Raw genomic sequence first — 20201 nt, 5'->3', positions numbered from 1 at the left:
ATCGATGAGCTGGATGATGCTGTTTCTCTTTTCTTGGGAAATCTTCTTCATGGCGGCTCCTCGATCCGAACCGGTGACCTTTCTCTTGGGAATCAACCTAATAACTCACTGAGCTATTGGGGAATGTGAGAACAGGTTGTAATTTGTAGTAAGAGGAAGAAAAAGATTTCTCCACCACCAGGAGCAAAACAGTAACAATGCAGGGACCTGACGAGAATCTGCAGAACTAATCATATGCCGAATAGTCACAAGTCAGATTTATGTACGAGATAGCCAAGATGAAGGTCTATAAAATGATGAGAGTCTCACGTTCAGCAGTAGAGGATGGTGAGATATGGAGCCTGAAAGTCACAAGCTCAAAGTATTGTTACCCTTTTGCTCGTCAGTGTAAGTCAGTGAACCCCCAGGGACCCCCCCGAGTGTTAGCAGTTTTACTTAGTAACAATGATAACGTGCGTCACGGCGTCAGCGTTGCGGGTCGATGAAATACATGCCACGTCTGAAGTGTAAAACCCAAATATTTTATGGAAGGTAAAAACACAACACAAAATATACAAACATAATAATACAAAGCCAATATCCAGCACTCAAAGGGTTAATAAAAAAGGAAGTGACTATCGGGGGGGGGGGGGGGAAAGTAAAGTTGGGCTCCCTCTCTCCTAGGTCGTCTGTCGTCATTACCCTTTTTTTTTTTTCCCCCCGTTCATTTTAATAAAGAAATTGCAACGTGGAAACCATCAACAAGTAGGCGGGCTGCTAATGACCGGTCTGTCGGTTACTGGAGTTGGGTAATAGGTTCCTGCTGTGAGTGGGATGTGGATCTTATTCAATGGGTATTTCTGCAAGTGATAAATGCTAGAAGCCACCAAATTCTCGAATAAGGGTCCCCTTGTCCCTTGGGCGTTTTTTAGGGGGATTTTAACTGGAGTGGCGGCTAGAAGATGTCAGATAAGCAGAATAAAAATATAGTAGAGATATCCTGCTTGCTAATGGTTTCCATATAACAAAATAAAAAAAAAAGGGAAATGCCCATTACATTTCATGAGGGAGTGTGAAGTGGTAAGTGCAGAGAGGGTTAAATATCACAATATAGCCTCAAATACATTATATATATAACAAAACGCTCAATAAAACATCCTCTGGGGGCCCCATGAAGTCTCATTAACATACTGGAGTGGGAAGTGCCCTGATAAATTTATTTACAAACACCACCTCCTGCAGAACTCCGAGTACTTACTCTAGAGCTGAATTCACAATTCTGCCAGCTTCAGAGCTGAAATCTCCCTGCATCCCGCTTGCTGAGTGTCTGTAGACAGTTTGCTCGGTGATTTGAATTACGTGTAATGTAAGAAGTGAGAGCGCAGCTGCCCAATAGCGGCCAGTGATTGGCTGCAGGGTTCACATGACATAACAATGTCACACCAGTCCCGGGAGTTCCAGTGCAGCTTTAATGGCACTGTTGCAAGAGGTAAGTATATGTTACTTTTATTTTACAAGGAAGAGCACTTTATTTAAATAAAGGGTTTGTCCAGGTAGTCGACAACCCCTTTAAGTTATTTGGGGGGAGTTTGACGACAAACATGCTGACGGTTTCCTTTAACAGAATTTCAATAATACAGAAGCAGGACTTGCAATCTATAAACCTTGTGAGTAATGTAGTGCCCCCTAGAGGGAGCAATATGCCTAAACATATCTTCATCTCAAAACTGGGTTGTATAAGATGCCAACAGCGCCACACCTGCCTGTGGGTTATGACTGGTATTGCGGAGTAGCTCCATTAAAGGGACTGAGCCTCAATGTCACATATAACCTGTACACAGGTCTGGGAAGAAAGCAACCATGTTTTTCTAATTTTGCACAACCCCTTTAAGGAGGGGTTAATTCTTGTGCAAACCGAAGCCCCTAATGAGGACTGCATTGGGCACTGGGACAACCTTAATTAGGGGATTGTCAGGAGACCCCTGTAAAGGTCACTGTGAGAATGACGCGACACTGAGCACGTGCGACCATCAGTCCTAAAGGCAGTAAATGGAGAAGTGGTCGCACGTGCTCACTACGGCTCCAATCACACAGGGCACTTTGGGACCCTTATTCTCATGATCGGCAGGGAATCAAGGGGTCAGACTCCCAGAGATGAGACATTTATCATCTATCCTGTAGATATATGTTATTTATGGGATATCCTCCATTATTTTTTTCATGATTTGGGGATACTGTCCCTTTAACTCTCAGGAGTCTGCATCGCCACCTAGTGGTAGTTCATGTTCTCTTCTATACGCTGTATATATTTTCCTTTGTGTTTCTTAGGACGACTCGCAATCTTAAAGCCGCCTCTAAATAACCCCAGTGCCATACACGATACAAAACCTATAGGTGCCCATTCTTGAAAAATAATATGGTGCTCTATAGTGGAAGAACACAAAAAGCAACCTTCATCCTGACTGCACCGATTACACACCTGACTCCGTATCTCCCAACATGACAACTAAAACAAAAAGGGAAATAATGGAGGGGAAACTGGAGATACAAAACCTGCTTGTGCTTATACGGTTAGAACCGCCTCCGAGGAGCGACCCAAGAACCGCCTCCAAGGAGCGACCCAAGAACCGCCTCCAAGGAGCGATCCAAGAACTGCCCCTGAGGAGCGATTCAAGAACTGCCCCCGAGAAGCGACCAAAGAACAGCCTCCGAAGAGCAACCCAAGAACCGCCCCCAAGGAGCGATCCAAGAACTGCCCCCGAGAAGCGACTCAAGAATCGCTCCCGAGGAGCGACCCAGGAACTGCCTCCAAGGAGCGATCCAAGAACTGCCCCTGAGGAGCGACCCAAGAACCGCCTCTGAAGAGCGACCCAAGAACCGCCGCCAAGGAGCGACCCAAGAACCGTCTTCGAGGAGCGACCCAATAACTGCCCCCGAGAAGCGACTCAAGAATCGCTCCCGAGGAGGGACCCAAGAACTGCCCCTGAGAAGCGAACCAAGAACTGCCCCCGAGGAGCGACTCAAGAACTGCCCCCTGAGGAGCGACACAAGAACTGCCCCTGAGGAGCGACACAAGAACCGCCTCCGAGGAGCGACCCAAGAACTGCCCCCGAGAAGCGTCTCAAGAATCGCTCCCGAGGAGTGACCCAAGAACCGCCTCCGAGGAGTGATCCAAGAACTACCCCTGAGGAGCGACACAAGAACCGCCTCCAAAGAGCGATCCAAGAACTGCCCCTGAGGAGTGCCACAAGAACCACCCCCGAGGAGCGACCCAAGAACCGCCTCCGAACAGCGACCCAAGAACCGCCTCCGAGGAGCGACCCAAGAACCAGCCCCGAAGATTAATCCAAGAACCACCCCTGAGGAGCGACCAAAGAACTGCCCCCCGAGGAGCGACCCAAGAACCACCCCCCGAGGAGTGACTCAAGAACCATGATCCAAGAACCGTCCCCAAGGAGTGACCCAAGAACCAGGCCCTCGAAAAGCGTTCCAATACCGCCCCTGAGGAGGGACCCAATAACAGCCCCAAGGAGCGACCCAAGCTCCGCCTGTGCATAGATGCCATAATTGAAGAGTCCACACTGTGTTTGCATGCAGCCGATACTGTATCATAAATATGGCGGTGTATTATCCACAAGGGGGCGTCGCAGCCCCCAGTACAATCTTTTAGTGCTGGGTGTGTCAGGGGATTGGACTCTCAGGATGATCTCTATTTTATGTTCTTTAATAATGCTGTCCGGGCGTTCACCACCGCCTTAAAGGAGTCTTCACTCCCTGGAGCGACGCATTTGTCCGGGTGGAGGAGCACCGCGAGCTTCCGATAGGCTTTATTTACTTCTTCCCTATAAGAGAAAATGCAGAATAATAACGACGGTATAACAAACACAGTAGTGCCACCTATCAATAAAGAAAAAAAGTAAGTACACCCTCTTTCAATTCGGGACATAAAAAAACCCCAAACATCTGGTTCTTAGAAGATCTTAAAATTAGATGAATACAATGAGAAATAAAGAACAACATATGACAAAATTACACCGTGTCGTTATTTAACTACTGAAAGCTAGACCATACTGTGAAGGCAGAGTATGAAGAATTAAGTACACCCATAGGAATTACAATAGTAAGTATCAGCCATTTCATTAGCAAGTGCAACCACCTCTGTAAAAGCAGAAGTTTGGGCAGTTTTGCTGATCTTGATCATCCAGGCGTGGAGGAAAGACATCAGCAATGATCGCAGGGAAGCAGTTGTTGCTGCCCATCAATCTGGGAGGGGTTACAAGACCGCTTCCAATTAGAGTCCATCATTCTACAGTGAGGGAGATTATTCACACGTGGAAAACATTCAATATAGTTAACAATCTTCCCAGTAAATTCGTCCCAAGGTCAGAGGGTGCAACGCTCAGATAAAGTACAAAGCAACCCAAGAGCTAAAGCTCAGAGTCTAAAGGTCTCAGCATGTAAAATGTTCAAACTCATGACAGGACAATTAGAAAAAAAAAAATGGACAAGCGTGATTTGTTTTTGGGAGTTCTGTCTCTTTATAGTTTGCAAAGTTGTATCTGAATAAACCAAAAGACTCCTGGAATAAAGTCCTTTGGACAGACAAGAGCACGGTGTGGATGCTTGACCTTGTGAAAGCCAGACCAATTGTCCAGCACGGAGGTGGGATGATTTGGGCTGTTTTGCAGGCACAGGACCTGGGCATGGTGCAGTCATTGAGCCTCCTCTTTAATATTACCATTATGTTCAGATACCTAAAGCCATAGAATTCAAAGAGGTGTACTTAGTTTTTTTTTTCTGATGACCATACACTACAGACACAACCTTATGGCTCGTGTGTCAGACTACACCGGGGTGCAGCGTTCAGGAAACTGTGAGGATGAGAAGTCACTTGTGTTCTCATTAGATGAAGGATCCAGATAAAACCGCCATGTTACGCCTAAATAGTGCTCCCATATAGCGTCTACATAAGCCTGGCATCTGTAGCCATACAGTGCACATGGTACACTGCCATATAGTGCACACAGCACCAATAGAATACCCAAGAAGTGCGCTCTCATGCCTGATGGGCCAGGGCATTTAAAGGGTTAATTGTTAAACTTGCGGGGGTCCGGGGCATCGAAAGAGGTAAATCCATGATGGTCTGCAGCTATAATTCTCAACTCCAGTCCCTCCATATCACCCCAGAGGGGCTTTTTTTTTCAGGATTTCGATATTATTGTACAGGTGAAATAATTGGTGTCACCCTGAAAATCACGCTCTAGTGCTTCAGGCCTACAGCGGAGAAACAGTGGCCGAGAGCAGTGAAAGGGTTAATGATGAAGCCCTGGTGGACTGAGGAAGTGAGAGGGTTAATGTTGAATCCCTGGTGGACTGAGGCAGCGAAGGGGTTAATGGTTAATCCCTGGTTCACTGAGGCAGTGAGAGGGTTAATGGTGAATACCTAGTGGACTGAGGCAATGAAGGGGTTAATGTTAAGTCCCTGGTGGACTAGGGCAGTGAAAGGGTTAATGGTAAATCCCTGGTGGACTGAGGCAGTGAAGGGGTTAATGGTAAATCCTTGGTGGACTAGGGCAGTGAAGGGGTTAATGGTAAATCGCTGGTGGACTGAGGCAATGAAGGGGTTAATGGTGAATCCCTAGTGGACTGAGGCAGTGAAAGGGTTAATGATGAATCCCTAGTGGACTGAGGCAGTGAAAGGGTTAATGATGAAGCCCTGGCGGACTGGGGCAGCAGAGGGGTTAACGATAACTCTCTAGTGGTAAATGGCAGTGAAATCATTAAATCACCAGTGGGGCACAGGAGTGAAGTAGTTAATGGTTAAGTCCCTGGTAGTCTAGTGTAAAAGGGTAATAGTTAAATCTTTGGTGGTCTAATGCAGAGGTCCCCAACCGCCGGTCCGCGGACCAGGACCGGGCCGTTGGGGTTTTCCAGCCGGTCCGCGGGGAGAGGGGGCCCCTCCAGCCTCCAGCAGGGCCGCCATCAGGGCATGACTGCCCTGACTCCAGTATGGGGCCCGGCCGGTAGGAGCCCCCTCGGAGCCCCCCTCTTGTGCGTCTCTCTCCTCATGGGGCCCCCGGCCGCATGCTAAGCGCCGGGTCCGGGACATCTTAGCGCTGCGCTGCTGCGGCAGCACCTTCATGATTCCCCTGACTTCCGGTCATGTGACGGCGCCGTCACATGGCCGGAAGTCAGGAGAACCTGGTGTCAGCGATTTGGACGAGCGCCAGGATTCTGCAGGGATCGCATGGGGGTAAGTATAACAAGTTTTATTTTTTTTTAAATACAATTAACTAGGAGTGGGGGGAATGGAAGATGCACATGGGGGGAGGGGAGAGATGAGAGATGCACATGGGGGAGGGGAGAGATGAGAGATCCACATGGGGGGGAGGGGAGAGATGAGAGATGCACATGGGGGAGGGGAGAGATGAGAGATCCACATGGGGGGGGGGGGAGATGAGAGATGCACATGGGGGAGGGGAGAGATGAGAGATCCACATGGGGGGAGGGGAGAGATGTGAGATGCACATGGGGGAGGGGAGAGATGAGAGATCCACATGGGGGGGAGGGGAGAGATGAGAGAGATGAGAGATGCACATGGGGGGAGGGGAGAGATGAGAGATGCACATGGGGGGAGGGGAGAGATGCACGGGGGGGTGAGAGATGCACGGGGGGTGGATGAGAGATGCACGGGGGGTGGATGAGAGATGCACGGGGGGTGGATGAGAGATGCACGGGGGGTGGATGAGAGATGCACGGAGGGGGATGAGAGATGCACGGAGGGGGATGAGAGATGCACGGGGGGGATGAGAGATGCACGGGGGGGATGAGAGATGCACGGGGGGGATGAGAGATGCACGGGGGGTGGATGAGAGATGCACGGGGGGTGGATGAGAGATGCACGGAGGGGGATGAGAGATGCACGGAGGGGGATGAGAGATGCACGGAGGGGGATGAGAGATGCACGGGGGGGATGAGAGATGCACGGGGGGGATGAGAGATGCACGGAGGGGGGTGAGAGATGCACGGAGGGGGGTGAGAGATGCACGGGGGGGATGAGAGATGCACGGGGGGGTGAGAGATGCACGGGGGGGTGAGAGATGCACGGGGGGGTGAGATGCACGGAGGGGGATGAGAGATGCACGGGGGGGTGAGAGATGCACGGGGGGGTGAGAGATGCACGGGGGGTGGATGAGAGATGCACGGAGGGGATGAGAGATGCACGGGGGGTGGATGAGAGATGCACGGGGGGGTGAGAGATGCACGGGGGGTGGATGAGAGATGCACGGGGGGGGGATGAGAGATGCACGGGGGGGGGGATGAGAGATGCACGGGGGGGTGAGAGATGCACGGGGGGTGGATGAGAGATGCACGGGGGGGGGATGAGAGATGCACGGGGGGGATGAGAGATGCACGGAGGGGGATGAGAGATGCACGGGGGTGAGCTGCACATGGGGGGGGTGAGAGATGCACGGGGGTGAGCTGCACATGGGGGGGGTGAGAGATGCACATGGGGGGGTTATGTTTACATAACTTTGTTGCCTTATGAAGGGCGGGGGGGGCCCCCAAAAATTTCTTGCACAGGGGCCCACTACAGTCTGTGTCCGCCCCTGGGATGAAGTAAATGCAGCTGAACAGCAGCTGTCAGGACAGCTGCCCTGTCCTGCTGCAGGGCGTGATGGGGCCTCAGTGATGCGGCTCCTGGCACAGCACATTATGTGGGGCTCCTGGCATAGCTCCTGGCGGGGACCTGGTCTACACTATATGATAAGTATGCACTAAACTCCAAATCCCTCCATTACCCCGCCCCCATATGACCAAAGCCCCGCCCACCCCACCCCCTCCTTGCTGGGCCATGGAAAAATGATCTTGCTTCAAGCCGGTCCCTGGTGCAAAAAAGGTTGGGGACCACTGCCCTAGACCACCAGGGCTATTAATGTCCTCACTGCCCTAGACCACCAGGACTAATAATCCCCTCACTGCCCTAGACCACCAGGGCTATTAATCCCCTCACTGCCCTAGACCACCAAGGCTATTAATCCACTCACTGCCCTAGACCACCAGGGCTATTAATCCCCTCACTGCCCTAGACCACCAGGGCTAATAATCCCCTCACTGCCCTAGACCAGTGGTCCCCAACCTTTTTTGCACCAGGGACCGGCTTGAAGCAAGATCATTTTTCCATGGCCCAGCAAGGAGGGGGTGGGGTGGGCGGGGCTTTGGTCATATGGGGGCGGGGTAATGGAGGGATTTGGAGTTTAGTGCATACTTATCATATAGTGTAGACCAGGTCCCCGCCAGGAGCTATGCCAGGAGCCCCACATAATGTGCTGTGCCAGGAGCCGCATCACTGAGGCCCCATCACGCCCTGCAGCAGGACAGGGCAGCTGTCCTGACAGCTGCTGTTCAGCTGCATTTACTTCATCCCAGGGGCGGACACAGACTGTAGTGGGCCCCTGTGCAAGAAATTTTTGGGGGCCCCCTCCGCCCTTCATAAGGCAACAAAGTTATGTAAACATAACCCCCCCATGTGCATCTCTCACCCCCCCATGTGCAGCTCACCCCCGTGCATCTCTCATCCCCCCCGTGCATCTCTCATCCCCCCCGTGCATCTCTCACCCCCCCGTGCATCTCTCATCCCCCTCCGTGCATCTCTCATCCCCCCCCCGTGCATCTCTCATCCACCCCCCGTGCATCTCTCATCCACCCCCCGTGCATCTCTCACCCCCCCGTGCATCTCTCACCCCCCCGTGCATCTCTCATCCCCCTCCGTGCATCTCTCACCCCCCCGTGCATCTCTCACCCCCCCCGTGCATCTCTCATCCCCCCCGTGCATCTCTCATCTCTCCCCTCCCCCCATGTGCATCTCTCATCTCTCCCCTCCCCCCCATGTGCATCTCTCATCTCTCCCCTCCCCCCATGTGCATCTCTCATCTCTCCCCTCCCCCCATGTGCATCTCTCATCTCTCCCCTCCCCCCATGTGGATCTCTCATCTCTCCCCTCCCCCATGTGCATCTCTCATCTCTCCCCTCCCCCCCATGTGGATCTCTCATCTCTCCCCTCCCCCATGTGCATCTCTCATCTCTCCCCTCCCCCCCATGTGGATCTCTCATCTCTCCCCTCCCCCATGTGCATCTCTCATCTCTCCCCTCCCCCCCATGTGGATCTCTCATCTCTCCCCTCCCCCATGTGCATCTCTCATCTCTCCCCTCCCCCCCATGTGGATCTCTCATCTCTCCCCTCCCCCATGTGGATCTCTCATCTCTCCCCTCCCCCCCATGTGGATCTCTCATCTCTCCCCTCCCCCATGTGCATCTCTCATCTCTCCCCTCCCCCCCATGTGGATCTCTCATCTCTCCCCTCCCCCATGTGCATCTCTCATCTCTCCCCTCCCCCCATGTGCATCTTCCATTCCCCCCACTCCTAGTTAATTGTATTTAAAAAAAAATAAAACTTGTTATACTTACCCCCATGCGATCCCTGCAGAATCCTGGCGCTCGTCCAAATCGCTGACACCAGGTTCTCCTGACTTCCGGCCATGTGACGGCGCCGTCACATGACCGGAAGTCAGGGGAATCATGAAGGTGCTGCCGCAGCAGCGCAGCGCTAAGATGTCCCGGACCCGGCGCTTAGCATGCGGCCGGGGGCCCCATGAGGAGAGAGACGCACAAGAGGGGGGCTCCGAGGGGGCTCCTACCGGCCGGGCCCCATACTGGAGTCAGGGCAGTCATGCCCTGATGGCGGCCCTGCTGGAGGCTGGAGGGGCCCCCTCTCCCCGCGGACCGGCTGAAAAACCCCAACGGCCCGGTCCTGGTCCGTGGACCGGCGGTTGGGGACCTCTGGTCTAGGGCAGTGAGGGGATTAATAGCCCTGGTGGTGTAGGGCAGTGAGGGGATTAATAGTCCTGGTGGTGTAGGGCAGTGAGGGGATTAATAGCCCTGGTGGTCTAGGGCAGTGAGGGGATTAATAGTCCTGGTGGTGTAGGGCAGTGAGGGGATTAATAGCCCTGGTGGTCTAGGGCAGTGAGGGGATTAATAGCCCTGGTGGTCTAGGGCAGTGAGGGGATTAATAGCCCTGGTGGTCTAGGGCAGTGAGGGGATTAATAGCCCTGGTGGTCTAGGGCAGTGAGGGGATTAATAGCCTTGGTGGTCTAGGGCAGTGAGGGGATTAATAGCCCTGGTGGTCTAGGGCAGTGAGGGGATTAATAGCCTTGGTGGTCTAGGGCAGTGAGGGGATTAATAGCCTGGTGGCCTAGGGCAGTGAGGGGATTAATAGTCCTGGTGGTCTAGGGCAGTGAGGGGATTAATAGCCTTGGTGGTCTAGGGCAGTGAGGGGATTAATAGCCTTGGTGGTCTAGGGCAGTGAGGGGATTAATAGTCCTGGTGGTGTAGGGCAGTCAGGGGATTAATAGCCCTGGTGGTCTAGGGCAGTGAGGGGATTAATAGCCCTGGTGGTCTAGGGCAGTGAGGGGATTAATAGCCCTGGTGGTCTAGGGCAGTGAGTGGATTAATAGCCCTGGTGGTCTAGGGCAGTGAGGGGATTAATAGCCCTGGTGGTCTAGGGCAGTGAGGGGATTAATAGCCCTGGTGGTCTAGGGCAGTGAGGGGATTAATAGCCCTGGTGGTCTAGGGCAGTGAGGGGATTAATAGCCTTGGTGGTCTAGGGCAGTGAGGGGATTAATAGCCCTGGTGGTCTAGGGCAGTGAGGGGATTAATAGCCTTGGTGGTCTAGGGCAGTGAGGGGATTAATAGCCTGGTGGCCTAGGGCAGTGAGGGGATTAATAGTCCTGGTGGTCTAGGGCAGTGAGGGGATTAATAGCCTTGGTGGTGTAGGGCAGTGAGGGGATTAATAGCCTGGTGGCCTAGGGCAGTGAGGGGATTAATAGTCCTGGTGGTCTAGGGCAGTGAGGGGATTAATAGTCCTGGTGGTCTAGGGCAGTGAGGGGATTAATAGCCCTGGTGGTCTAGGGCAGTGAGGGGATTAATAGCCCTGGTGGTGTAGGGCAGTGAGTGGATTAATAGCCTTGGTGGTCTAGGGCAGTGAGGGGATTAATAGCCCTGGTGGTCTAGGGCAGTGAGGGGATTAATAGCCCTGGTGGTGTAGGGCAGTGAGTGGATTAATAGCCTTGGTGGTCTAGGGCAGTGAGGGGATTAATAGCCTGGTGGCCTAGGGCAGTGAGGGGATTAATAGCCCTGGTGGTCTAGGGCAGTGAGGGGATTAATAGCCTGGTGGCCTAGGGCAGTGAGGGGTCTATTAGCCCTGGTGGTCTAGGGCAGTAAGGGGATTAATAGTCCTGGTGGTCTAGGGCAGTGAAAATGCTAAATTACTGGCAGTCTATGGGAATGAAATAGTTAATGGCTATATATGCCTGAGAATACGTGTTTCCCCCGTTTACCTGGTGGCCCCCGGCTTCACCCCTAGCATGTCCCAGCTGTCCTTGCTGTTACGAATCCGGCGAATAGTATCCGCCTGCTCTTTGGTGAAGCCGATGTTAATGGAGGACACGGGTTTCTTGCCGCCGTTGTCACATAAGTCCACGATGGCGGAGTAAAACGCCTTAGAAGAGAAGACACGGACATGAGAGATCGCACCCAGATTCAGCAGAGCTGGACGTGCCGCACCACACTCTCGGCTCTGCTACGCTCTGGTGCTCATTCACGTTACCTGGAACATCTCGTTGATTCCTTCTCCACTTTGGGCGGAAGTATCAAAGTATAGGAAACCCCTGCTCTCGGCCCAGAGTCGCCCCTCGCTCTCATCCACACACCGATGCTTGGTGCAGTCGATCTGTGAGAGGACATATAGTGACCACAGGGGGGCGCTGTGCACATAGGGCTATAACCACAGGTATGCCGCACTCACCTTGTTGGCGCAGACTGCAAAGACGATGTTCTCAATGTTGCCCTGCGGGCCCAGCTCCTGTTTCATCTCCGACAACCAGGCGTCCAGACTATCGAAGGACTCCTTCAGGCAGACGTCGTACGCCAGGATCACCCCCTGAGTGTCCTTGTAGAACTCGTTCCGGACCTATGAGATGGGCAGTGATGTCAACCAAGAGATTCTGCAGCAGCTGTGGCAATGCACTGTACTACCCAAACCCCAGATCTCTAGGATATTGCCACAGCTGCTGCAGAATCTCTATGAGCTGTGAGTGATTCATCAGGATCTAATCTTCCTTCCCAAAAAAAGAGGTTATGCAGCAGCTAGACTGTGCATAATAAGTGTGAACTAGTAAAGTGAAGCATTTTTTAACCTTCTTTTTATAGTAAAATATACGTAGGTTAACTAAGGTGTCATATCTTTCAGAATTAACATCATATCTACTCACAGAGAGGCAACGTATGAAAAATGAAGCAACTTTGAAAATAGTCTTTAGTAAAAAATTTCAATCGTTTTGCGTATACAGCTCCTACGTTACCTGTGTGTCTCCACGGTTACAGACTACAAACAGGCTTCCTGTAGTCAGATCCTGCAGTCACATTTGCTTGAACAAAAAGATTTTTAAGACCTTGGTTCAGTGGCCACGTCTGTGGTCGCTGTCCTGGAGCCCTGCAGACTTCCTCCTAACTGTTAGCACCCCTAGTTGGCAAGTAGAAAGAGGTCCCTAGGGCTGTGGTCTGGGGGGGGGGGCACAGACCACCATTGTGGCCGCTGGACCAGTTTCCTGCTACTCATTTTGCTTAGCTCTACCCAATCTGCACCTGAAAGGTGGAATCAAGCAAGACTGCAGCTGTGACTACAGAGGGATTGTTTGCAGTCTGTTGCCATGGAGACAGGTAGTTCCGGAACTCTACGCAGAAAATGTAGCAGTTTTGAATTCTTTTTTCCATCGTCCTGTAGCCATATCTTTTATACTTGTGCATGGACGGACCTGAGTGAGGTCTTGATTTTTGCGGCAGGAGTAGTAGTCTCTACCGGTACTATATTTGGGATAAATTAGCACAATGGAGGGGGGTTAAAATAATTAAGAATTTAGGGCGCCCCCACATACTTGTCCACTCACCTCATAGAAGAATGGGTGGCCGGCCATGTCGAATATGTTCACCTTGATTTCTCGTTCTCTGATTTGGACTCTGAAAAATAAAAAAAGTGAGAAAGATTCAGGGGTCGTGGGGACAATTCTGTAGGTCATTGTGGGGAGACGGTCCTGTCAGTCACTACACAGGGGGGCCGCTGCTCTGACCGGACTCATGCCATTATTTGGAAAATTTTAATGAAATTATGTAAAATCTATCCATATTATTGGCTCTGATGATGTCAGCAGGCCCTGGGGATAGAGGGGTGACCAATACCATGGTGTGAAGACGATATATGTAATTTCACCAGCAGGTGGCAGCATCACACAGAAAAGATCCTAATGATCATCCCAGACTAGAGAATGGAGTCTGGAGAAAGGAAAAAAGGATCAAGGGGCCGACATACAAGAGCAGGCCTGCAGGGGCAAGATTGGCGCTAGTGCTTTATGTAGGACATACAGAATGCCTATAAAGGTATGCAGCAAAACCAGACATCACTGACAAGTGACAAAGGTTTCCACACTTACTTAGTGACGCCGTAATCAATCCCGATGGTCGTCTGATACTTGGGGACGAATCGCTTTTCACAGTAACGCTTTATAATGCAGCTCTATAGGGAGGACAAGAAAGATCAGTAATGTATGTACACAGTGACTGCAGAATAGTGAGTGCAGCTCTGGAGTATAATACAGGATGTAACTCAGGATCAGTAATGTAATGTATGTACACAGTGACTGCACCAGCAGAATAGTGAGTGCAGCTCTGGAGTATAATACAGGATGTAACTCAGGATCAGTACAGGATCAGTAATGTAATGTATGTACACAGTGACTGCACCAGCAGAATAGTGAGTGCAGCTCTGGAGTATAATACAGGATGTAACTCAGGATCAGTAATGTAATGTATGTACACAGTGACTGCACCAGCAGAATAGTGAGTGCAGCTCTGGAGTATAATACAGGAGGTAACTCAGGATCAGTAATGTAATGTATGTACACAGTGACTGCACCAGCAGAATAGTGAGTGCAGCTCTGGAGTATAATACAGGATGTAACTCAGGATCAGTAATGTAATGTATGTACACAGTGACTGCACCAGCAGAATAGTGAGTGCAGCTCTGGAGTATAATACAGGAGGTAACTCAGGATCAGTAATGTAATGTATGTACACAGTGACTGCACCAGCAGAATAGTGAGGGCAGCTCTGGAGTATAATACAGGATGTAACTCAGGATCAGTAATGTAATGTATGTACACAGTGACTACACCAGCAGAATAGTGAGTGCAGCTCTGGAGTATAATACAGGATGTAACTCAGGATCAGTACAGGATCAGTCATGTAATGTATGTACACAGTGACTGCACCAGCAGAATAGTGAGTGCAGCTCTGGAGTATAATACGGGATGTAACAGGATCAGTAATGTACTGTATGTACACAGTGACTGCACCAGCAGAATAGTGAGTGCAGCTCTGGAGTATAATACAGGAGGTAACTCAGGATCAGTACAGGATCAGTAATGTAATGTATGTACACAGTGACAGCACCAGCAGAATAGTGAGTGCAGCTCTGGAGTATAATACAGGATGTAACTCAGGATCAGTAATGTAATGTATGTACACAGTGACTGCACCAGCAGAATAGTGAGTGCAGCTCTGGAGTATAATACAGGATGTAACTCAGGATCAGTAATGTAATGTATGTACACAGTGACTGCACCAGCAGAATAGTGAGTGCAGCTCTGGAGTATAATACAGGATGTAACTCAGGATCAGTAATGTAATGTATGTACACAGTGACTGTACCAGCAGAATAGTGAGTGCAGCTCTGGAGTATAATACAGGATGTAACTCAGGATCAGTAATGTAATGTATGTATACAGTAACTGCACCAGCAGAATAGTGAGTGCGGCTCTGGAGTATAATACAGGAGGTAACTCAGGATCAGTAATGTAATGTATGTACACAGTGACAGCACCAGCAGAATAGTGAGTGCAGCTCTGGAGTATAATGCAGGATGTAACTCAGGATCAGTAATGTAATGTATGTACACAGTGACTCCACCAGCAGAATAGTGAGTGCAGCTCTGGGGTATAATACAGGAGGAAACTCAGGATCAGTACAGGATCAGTAATGTAATGTATGTACACAGTGACTGCACCAGCAGAATAGTGAGTGCAGCTCTGGAGTATAATACAGGATGTAACTCAGGATCAGTAATGTAATGTATGTACACAGTGACTGCACCAGCAGAATAGTGAGTGCAGCTCTGGAGTATAATACAGGATGCAACTCAGGATCAGTAATGTAATGTATGTACACAGTGACTGCACCAGCAGAATAGTGAGTGCAGCTCTGGAGTATAATACAGGAGGTAACTCAGGATCAGTAATGTAATGTATGTATACAGTGACTGCACCAGCAGAATAGTGAGTGCAGCTCTGGAGTATAATACAGGATGTAACTCAGGATCAGTAATGTAATGTATGTACACAGTGAGTGCACCAGCAGAATAGTGAGTGCAGCTCTGGAGCATAATACAGGATGTAACTCAGGATCAGTAATGTAATGTATGTATACAGTGACTGCACCAGCAGAATAGTGAGTGCAGCTCTGGAGTATAATACAGGATGTAACTCTGGATCAGAAATGTAATGTATGTACACAGTGACTGCACCAGCAGAATAGTGAGTGCAGCTCTGGAGTATAATACAGGATGTAACTCAGGATCAGTAATGTAATGTATGTATACAGTGACTGCACCAGCAGAATAGTGAGTGCAGCTCTGGAGTATAATACAGGATGTAACTCAGGATCAGTAATGTAATGTATGTACACAGTGAGTGCACCAGCAGAATAGTGAGTGCAGCTCTGGAGCATAATACAGGATGTAACTCAGGATCAGTAATGTAATGTATGTATACAGTGACTGCACCAGCAGAATAGTGAGTGCAGCTCTGGAGTATAATACAGGATGTAACTCTGGATCAGTAATGTAATGTATGTACACAGTGACTGCACCAGCAGAATAGTGAGTGCAGCTCTGGAGTATAATACAGGATGTAACTCAGGATCAGTAATGTAATGTATGTACACAGTGAGTGCACCAGCAGAATAGTGAGTGCAGCTCTGGAGTATAATACAGAATGTAACTCAGGATCAGTAATGTAATGTATGTACACAGTGACTGCACCAGCAGAATAGTGAGTGCAGCTCTGGAGTATAATACAGGATGTAACTCAGGATCAGTACAGGATCAGTAATGTAATGTATGTACACAGTGATTCCACCAGCAGAATAGTGAGTGCAGCTCTGGAGTATAATACAGGATGTAACTCAGGATCAGTAATGTAATGTATGTACACAGTGACTGCACCAGCAGAAAAGTGAGTGCAGCTCTGGAGTAAAATACAGGATGTAACTCAGGATCAGTAATGTAATGTATGTACACAGTGACTGCACCAGCAGAATAGTGAGTGTAGCTCTGGAGTAAAATACAGGATGTAACTCAGGATCAGTAATGTAATGTATGTACACAGTGACTGCACCAGCAGAAAAGTGAGTGCAGCTCTGGAGTAAAATACAGGATGTAACTCAGGATCAGTAATGTAATGTATGTACACAGTGACAGCACCAGCAGAATAGTGAGTGCAGCTCTGGAGTATAATACAGGATGTGACTCAGGATCAGTAATGTAATGTATGTACACAGTGACTCCACCAGCAGAATAGTGAGTGCAGCTCTGGGGTATAATACAGGATGTAACTCAGGATCAGTAATGTAATGTATGTACACCGTGACTGCACCAGAAGAATAGTGAGTGCAGCTCTGGAGTATAATACAGGATGTAACTCAGGATCAGTAATGTAATGTATGTACACAGTGACTGCACCAGCAGAATAGTGAGTGCAGCTCTGGAGTATAATACAGGATGTAACTTAGGATCAGTACAGGATCAGTAATGTAATGTATGTACACAGTGACTGCACCAGCAGAATAGTGAGTGCAGCTCTGGAGGATAATGCAGGATGTAACTCGGGATCAGTAATGTAATGTATGTACACAGTGACTGCACCAGCAGAATAGTGAGTGCAGCTCTGGAGTATAATACAGGATGTAACTCAGGATCAGTAATGTAATGTATGTACACAGTGACTGCACCAGCAGAATAGTGAGTGCAGCTCTGGAGTATAATACAGGATGTAACTTAGGATCAGTACAGGATCAGTAATGTAATGTATGTACACAGTGACTGCACCAGCAGAATAGTGAGTGCAGCTCTGGAGGATAATGCAGGATGTAACTCGGGATCAGTAATGTAATGTATGTACACAGTGACTGCACCAGCAGAATAGTGAGTGCAGCTCTGGATGATAATGCAGGATGTAACTCAGGATCAGTAATGTAATGTATGTACACAGTGACTGCACCAGCAGAATAGTGAGTGCAGCTCTGGAGTATAATACAGGATGTAACTTAGGATCAGTAATGTAATGTATGTACACAGTGACTGCACCAGCAGAATAGTGAGTGCAGCTCTGGAGGATAATGCAGGATGTAACTCGGGATCAGTAATGTAATGTATGTACACAGTGACTGCACCAGCAGAATAGTGAGTGCAGCTCTGGAGTATAATACAGGATGTAACTCAGGATCAGTACAGGATCAGTAATGTAATGTATGTACACAGTGATTCCACCAGCAGAATAGTGAGTGCAGCTCTGGAGTATAATACAGGATGTAACTCAGGATCAGTACAGGATCAGTAATGTAATGTATGTACACAGTGACAGCACAAGCAGAATAGTGAGTGCAGCTCTGGAGCATAATACAGGATGTAACTCAGGATCAGTAATGTAATGTATGTACACAGTGACTGCACCAGCAGAATAGTGAGTGCAGCTCTGGAGTATAATACAGGATGTAACTCAGGATCAGTAATGTAATGTATGTACACAGTGACTCCACCAGCAGAATAGTGAGTGCAGCTCTGGAGTATAATACAGGATGTAACTCAGGATCAGTAATGTAGTTTATGCACACAGTGACTGCACCAGCAGAATAGTGAGTGCAGCTCTGGAGTATAATACAGGAGGTAACTCAGGATCAGTACAGGATCAGTAATGTAATGTATGTACACAGTGACAGCACAAGCAGAATAGTGAGTGCAGCTCTGGAGTATAATACAGGATGTAACTCAGGATCAGGAATGCAATGTATGTACACAGTGACTGCACCAGCAGAATAGTGAGTGCAGCTCTGGAGTATAATACAGGATGTAACTCAGGATCAGTAATGTAATGTATGTACACAGTGACTGCACCAGCAGAATAGTGAGTGCAGCTCTGGGGTATAATACAGGATGTAACTCAGGATCAGTAATGTAATGTATGTACACAGTGAGTGCACCAGCAGAATAGTGAGTGCAGCTCTGGAGTATAATACAGGATGTAACTCAGGATCAGTACAGGATCAGTAATGTAATGTATGTACACAGTGATTCCACCAGCAGAATAGTGAGTGCAGCTCTGGAGTATAATACAGGATGTATCTCAGGATCAGTACAGGATCAGTAATGTAATGTATGTACACAGTGACAGCACAAGCAGAATAGTGAGTGCAGCTCTGGAGTATAATACAGGATGTAACTCAGGATCAGTAATGTAATGTATGTACACAGTGACTGCACCAGCAGAATAGTGAGTGCAGCTCTGGAGTATAATACAGGATGTAACTCAGGATCAGTAATGTAATGTATGTACACAGTGACTCCACCAGCAGAATAGTGAGTGCAGCTCTGGAGTATAATACAGGATGTAACTCAGGATCAGTAATGTAGTGTATGTACACAGTGACTGCACCAGCAGAATAGTGAGTGCAGCTCTGGAGTATAATACAGGATGTAACTCAGGATCAGTAATGTAATGTATGTACACAGTGACTCCACCAGCAGAATAGTGAGTGCAGCTCTGGAGTATAATACAGGATGTAACTCAGGATCAGTAATGTAATGTATGTACACAGTGACTGCACCAGCAGAATAGTGAGTGCAGCTCTGGAGTATAATACAGGAGGTAACTCAGGATCAGTAATGTAATGTATGTACACAGTGACAGCACAAGCAGAATAGTGAGTGCAGCTCTGGAGTATAATACAGGATGTAACTCAGGATCAATAATGTAATGTATGTATACAGTGACTGCACCAGCAGAATAGTGAGCGCAGCTCTGGAGTATAATACAGGATGTAACTCAGGATCAGTAATGTATGTACACAGTGACTGCACCAGCAGAATAGTGAGTGCAGCTCTGGAGTATAATACAGGATGTAACTCAGGATCAGTAATGTAATGCATGTACACAGTGACTGCACCAGCAGAATAGTGAGTGCAGCTCTGGAGTAAAATACAGGATGTAACTCAGGATCAGTAATGTATGTACACAGTGACTGCACCAGCAGAATAGTGAGTGCAGCTCTGGAGTATAATACAGGATGTAACTCAGGATCAGTAATGTAATGTATGTACATAGTGACTGCACCAGCAGAATAGTGAGTGCAGCTCTGGAGTATAATACAGGATGTAACAGGATCAGTAATGTACTGTATGTACACAGTGACTGCACCAGCAGAATAGTGAGTGCAGCTCTGGAGTATAATACAGGATGTAACTCAGGATCAGTAATGTAATGTATGTACACAGTGACTGCACCAGGAGAATAGTGAGTGCAGCTCTGGAGTATAATACAGGATGTAACTCAGGATCAGTAATGTAATGCATGTACACAGTGACTGCACCAGCAGAATAGTGAGTGCAGCTCTGGAGTATAATACAGGAGGTAACTCAGGATCAGTACAGGATCAGTAATGTAATGTATGTACACAGTGACTGCACCTGCAGAATAGTGAGTGGAGCTCTGGAGTATAATACAGGATGTAACTCAGGATCAGTAATGTAATGTATGTACACAGTGACTGCACCAGCAGAATAGTGAGTGCAGCTCTGGAGTATAATACAGGATGTAACTCAGGATCAGTAATGTAATGTATGTACACAGTGACTGCACCAGCAGAATAGTGAGTGCAGCTCTGGAGTATAATACAGGATGTAACTCAGGATCAGTAATGTAATGTATGTACACAGTGACTCCACCAGCAGAATAGTGAGTGCAGCTCTGGAGTATAATACAGGATGTAACTCAGGATCAGTA

At 48.8% G+C, this 20201-nt stretch overlaps 1 protein-coding gene across 2 annotated transcripts in view; it reads right to left on the bottom strand.

The window, feature by feature from the left end:
* Nucleotides 1-500: 500 nt before the first annotated feature.
* Nucleotides 501-20201, bottom strand: part of DNAJC27 (DnaJ heat shock protein family (Hsp40) member C27) — a 47722-nt gene continuing 28021 nt past the window's right edge. For both annotated transcript variants that reach the window (XM_073673852.1, XM_073673851.1), the window contains exons 3-8: nt 13524-13606; nt 12984-13053; nt 11843-12007; nt 11645-11767; nt 11376-11536; nt 501-3821 (exon numbers count right to left, since the gene is read on the bottom strand). In XM_073673852.1, coding sequence (XP_073529953.1) covers nt 3689-3821; nt 11376-11536; nt 11645-11767; nt 11843-12007; nt 12984-13053; nt 13524-13606 — 735 coding nt within the window. In that variant the 3' untranslated portion in view covers nt 501-3688. The remainder of the gene's footprint in view (nt 3822-11375; nt 11537-11644; nt 11768-11842; nt 12008-12983; nt 13054-13523; nt 13607-20201) is intronic.

Source organism: Phyllobates terribilis, unplaced genomic scaffold, assembly GCF_046119375.1.
Source record: "Phyllobates terribilis strain yellow unplaced genomic scaffold, ASM4611937v1 Scaffold_3__8_contigs__length_932513732, whole genome shotgun sequence".
NCBI classification, from domain to species: Eukaryota; Metazoa; Chordata; class Amphibia; order Anura; family Dendrobatidae; genus Phyllobates; species Phyllobates terribilis.
This window is presented reverse-complemented; position numbering and strand designations above follow the sequence as displayed.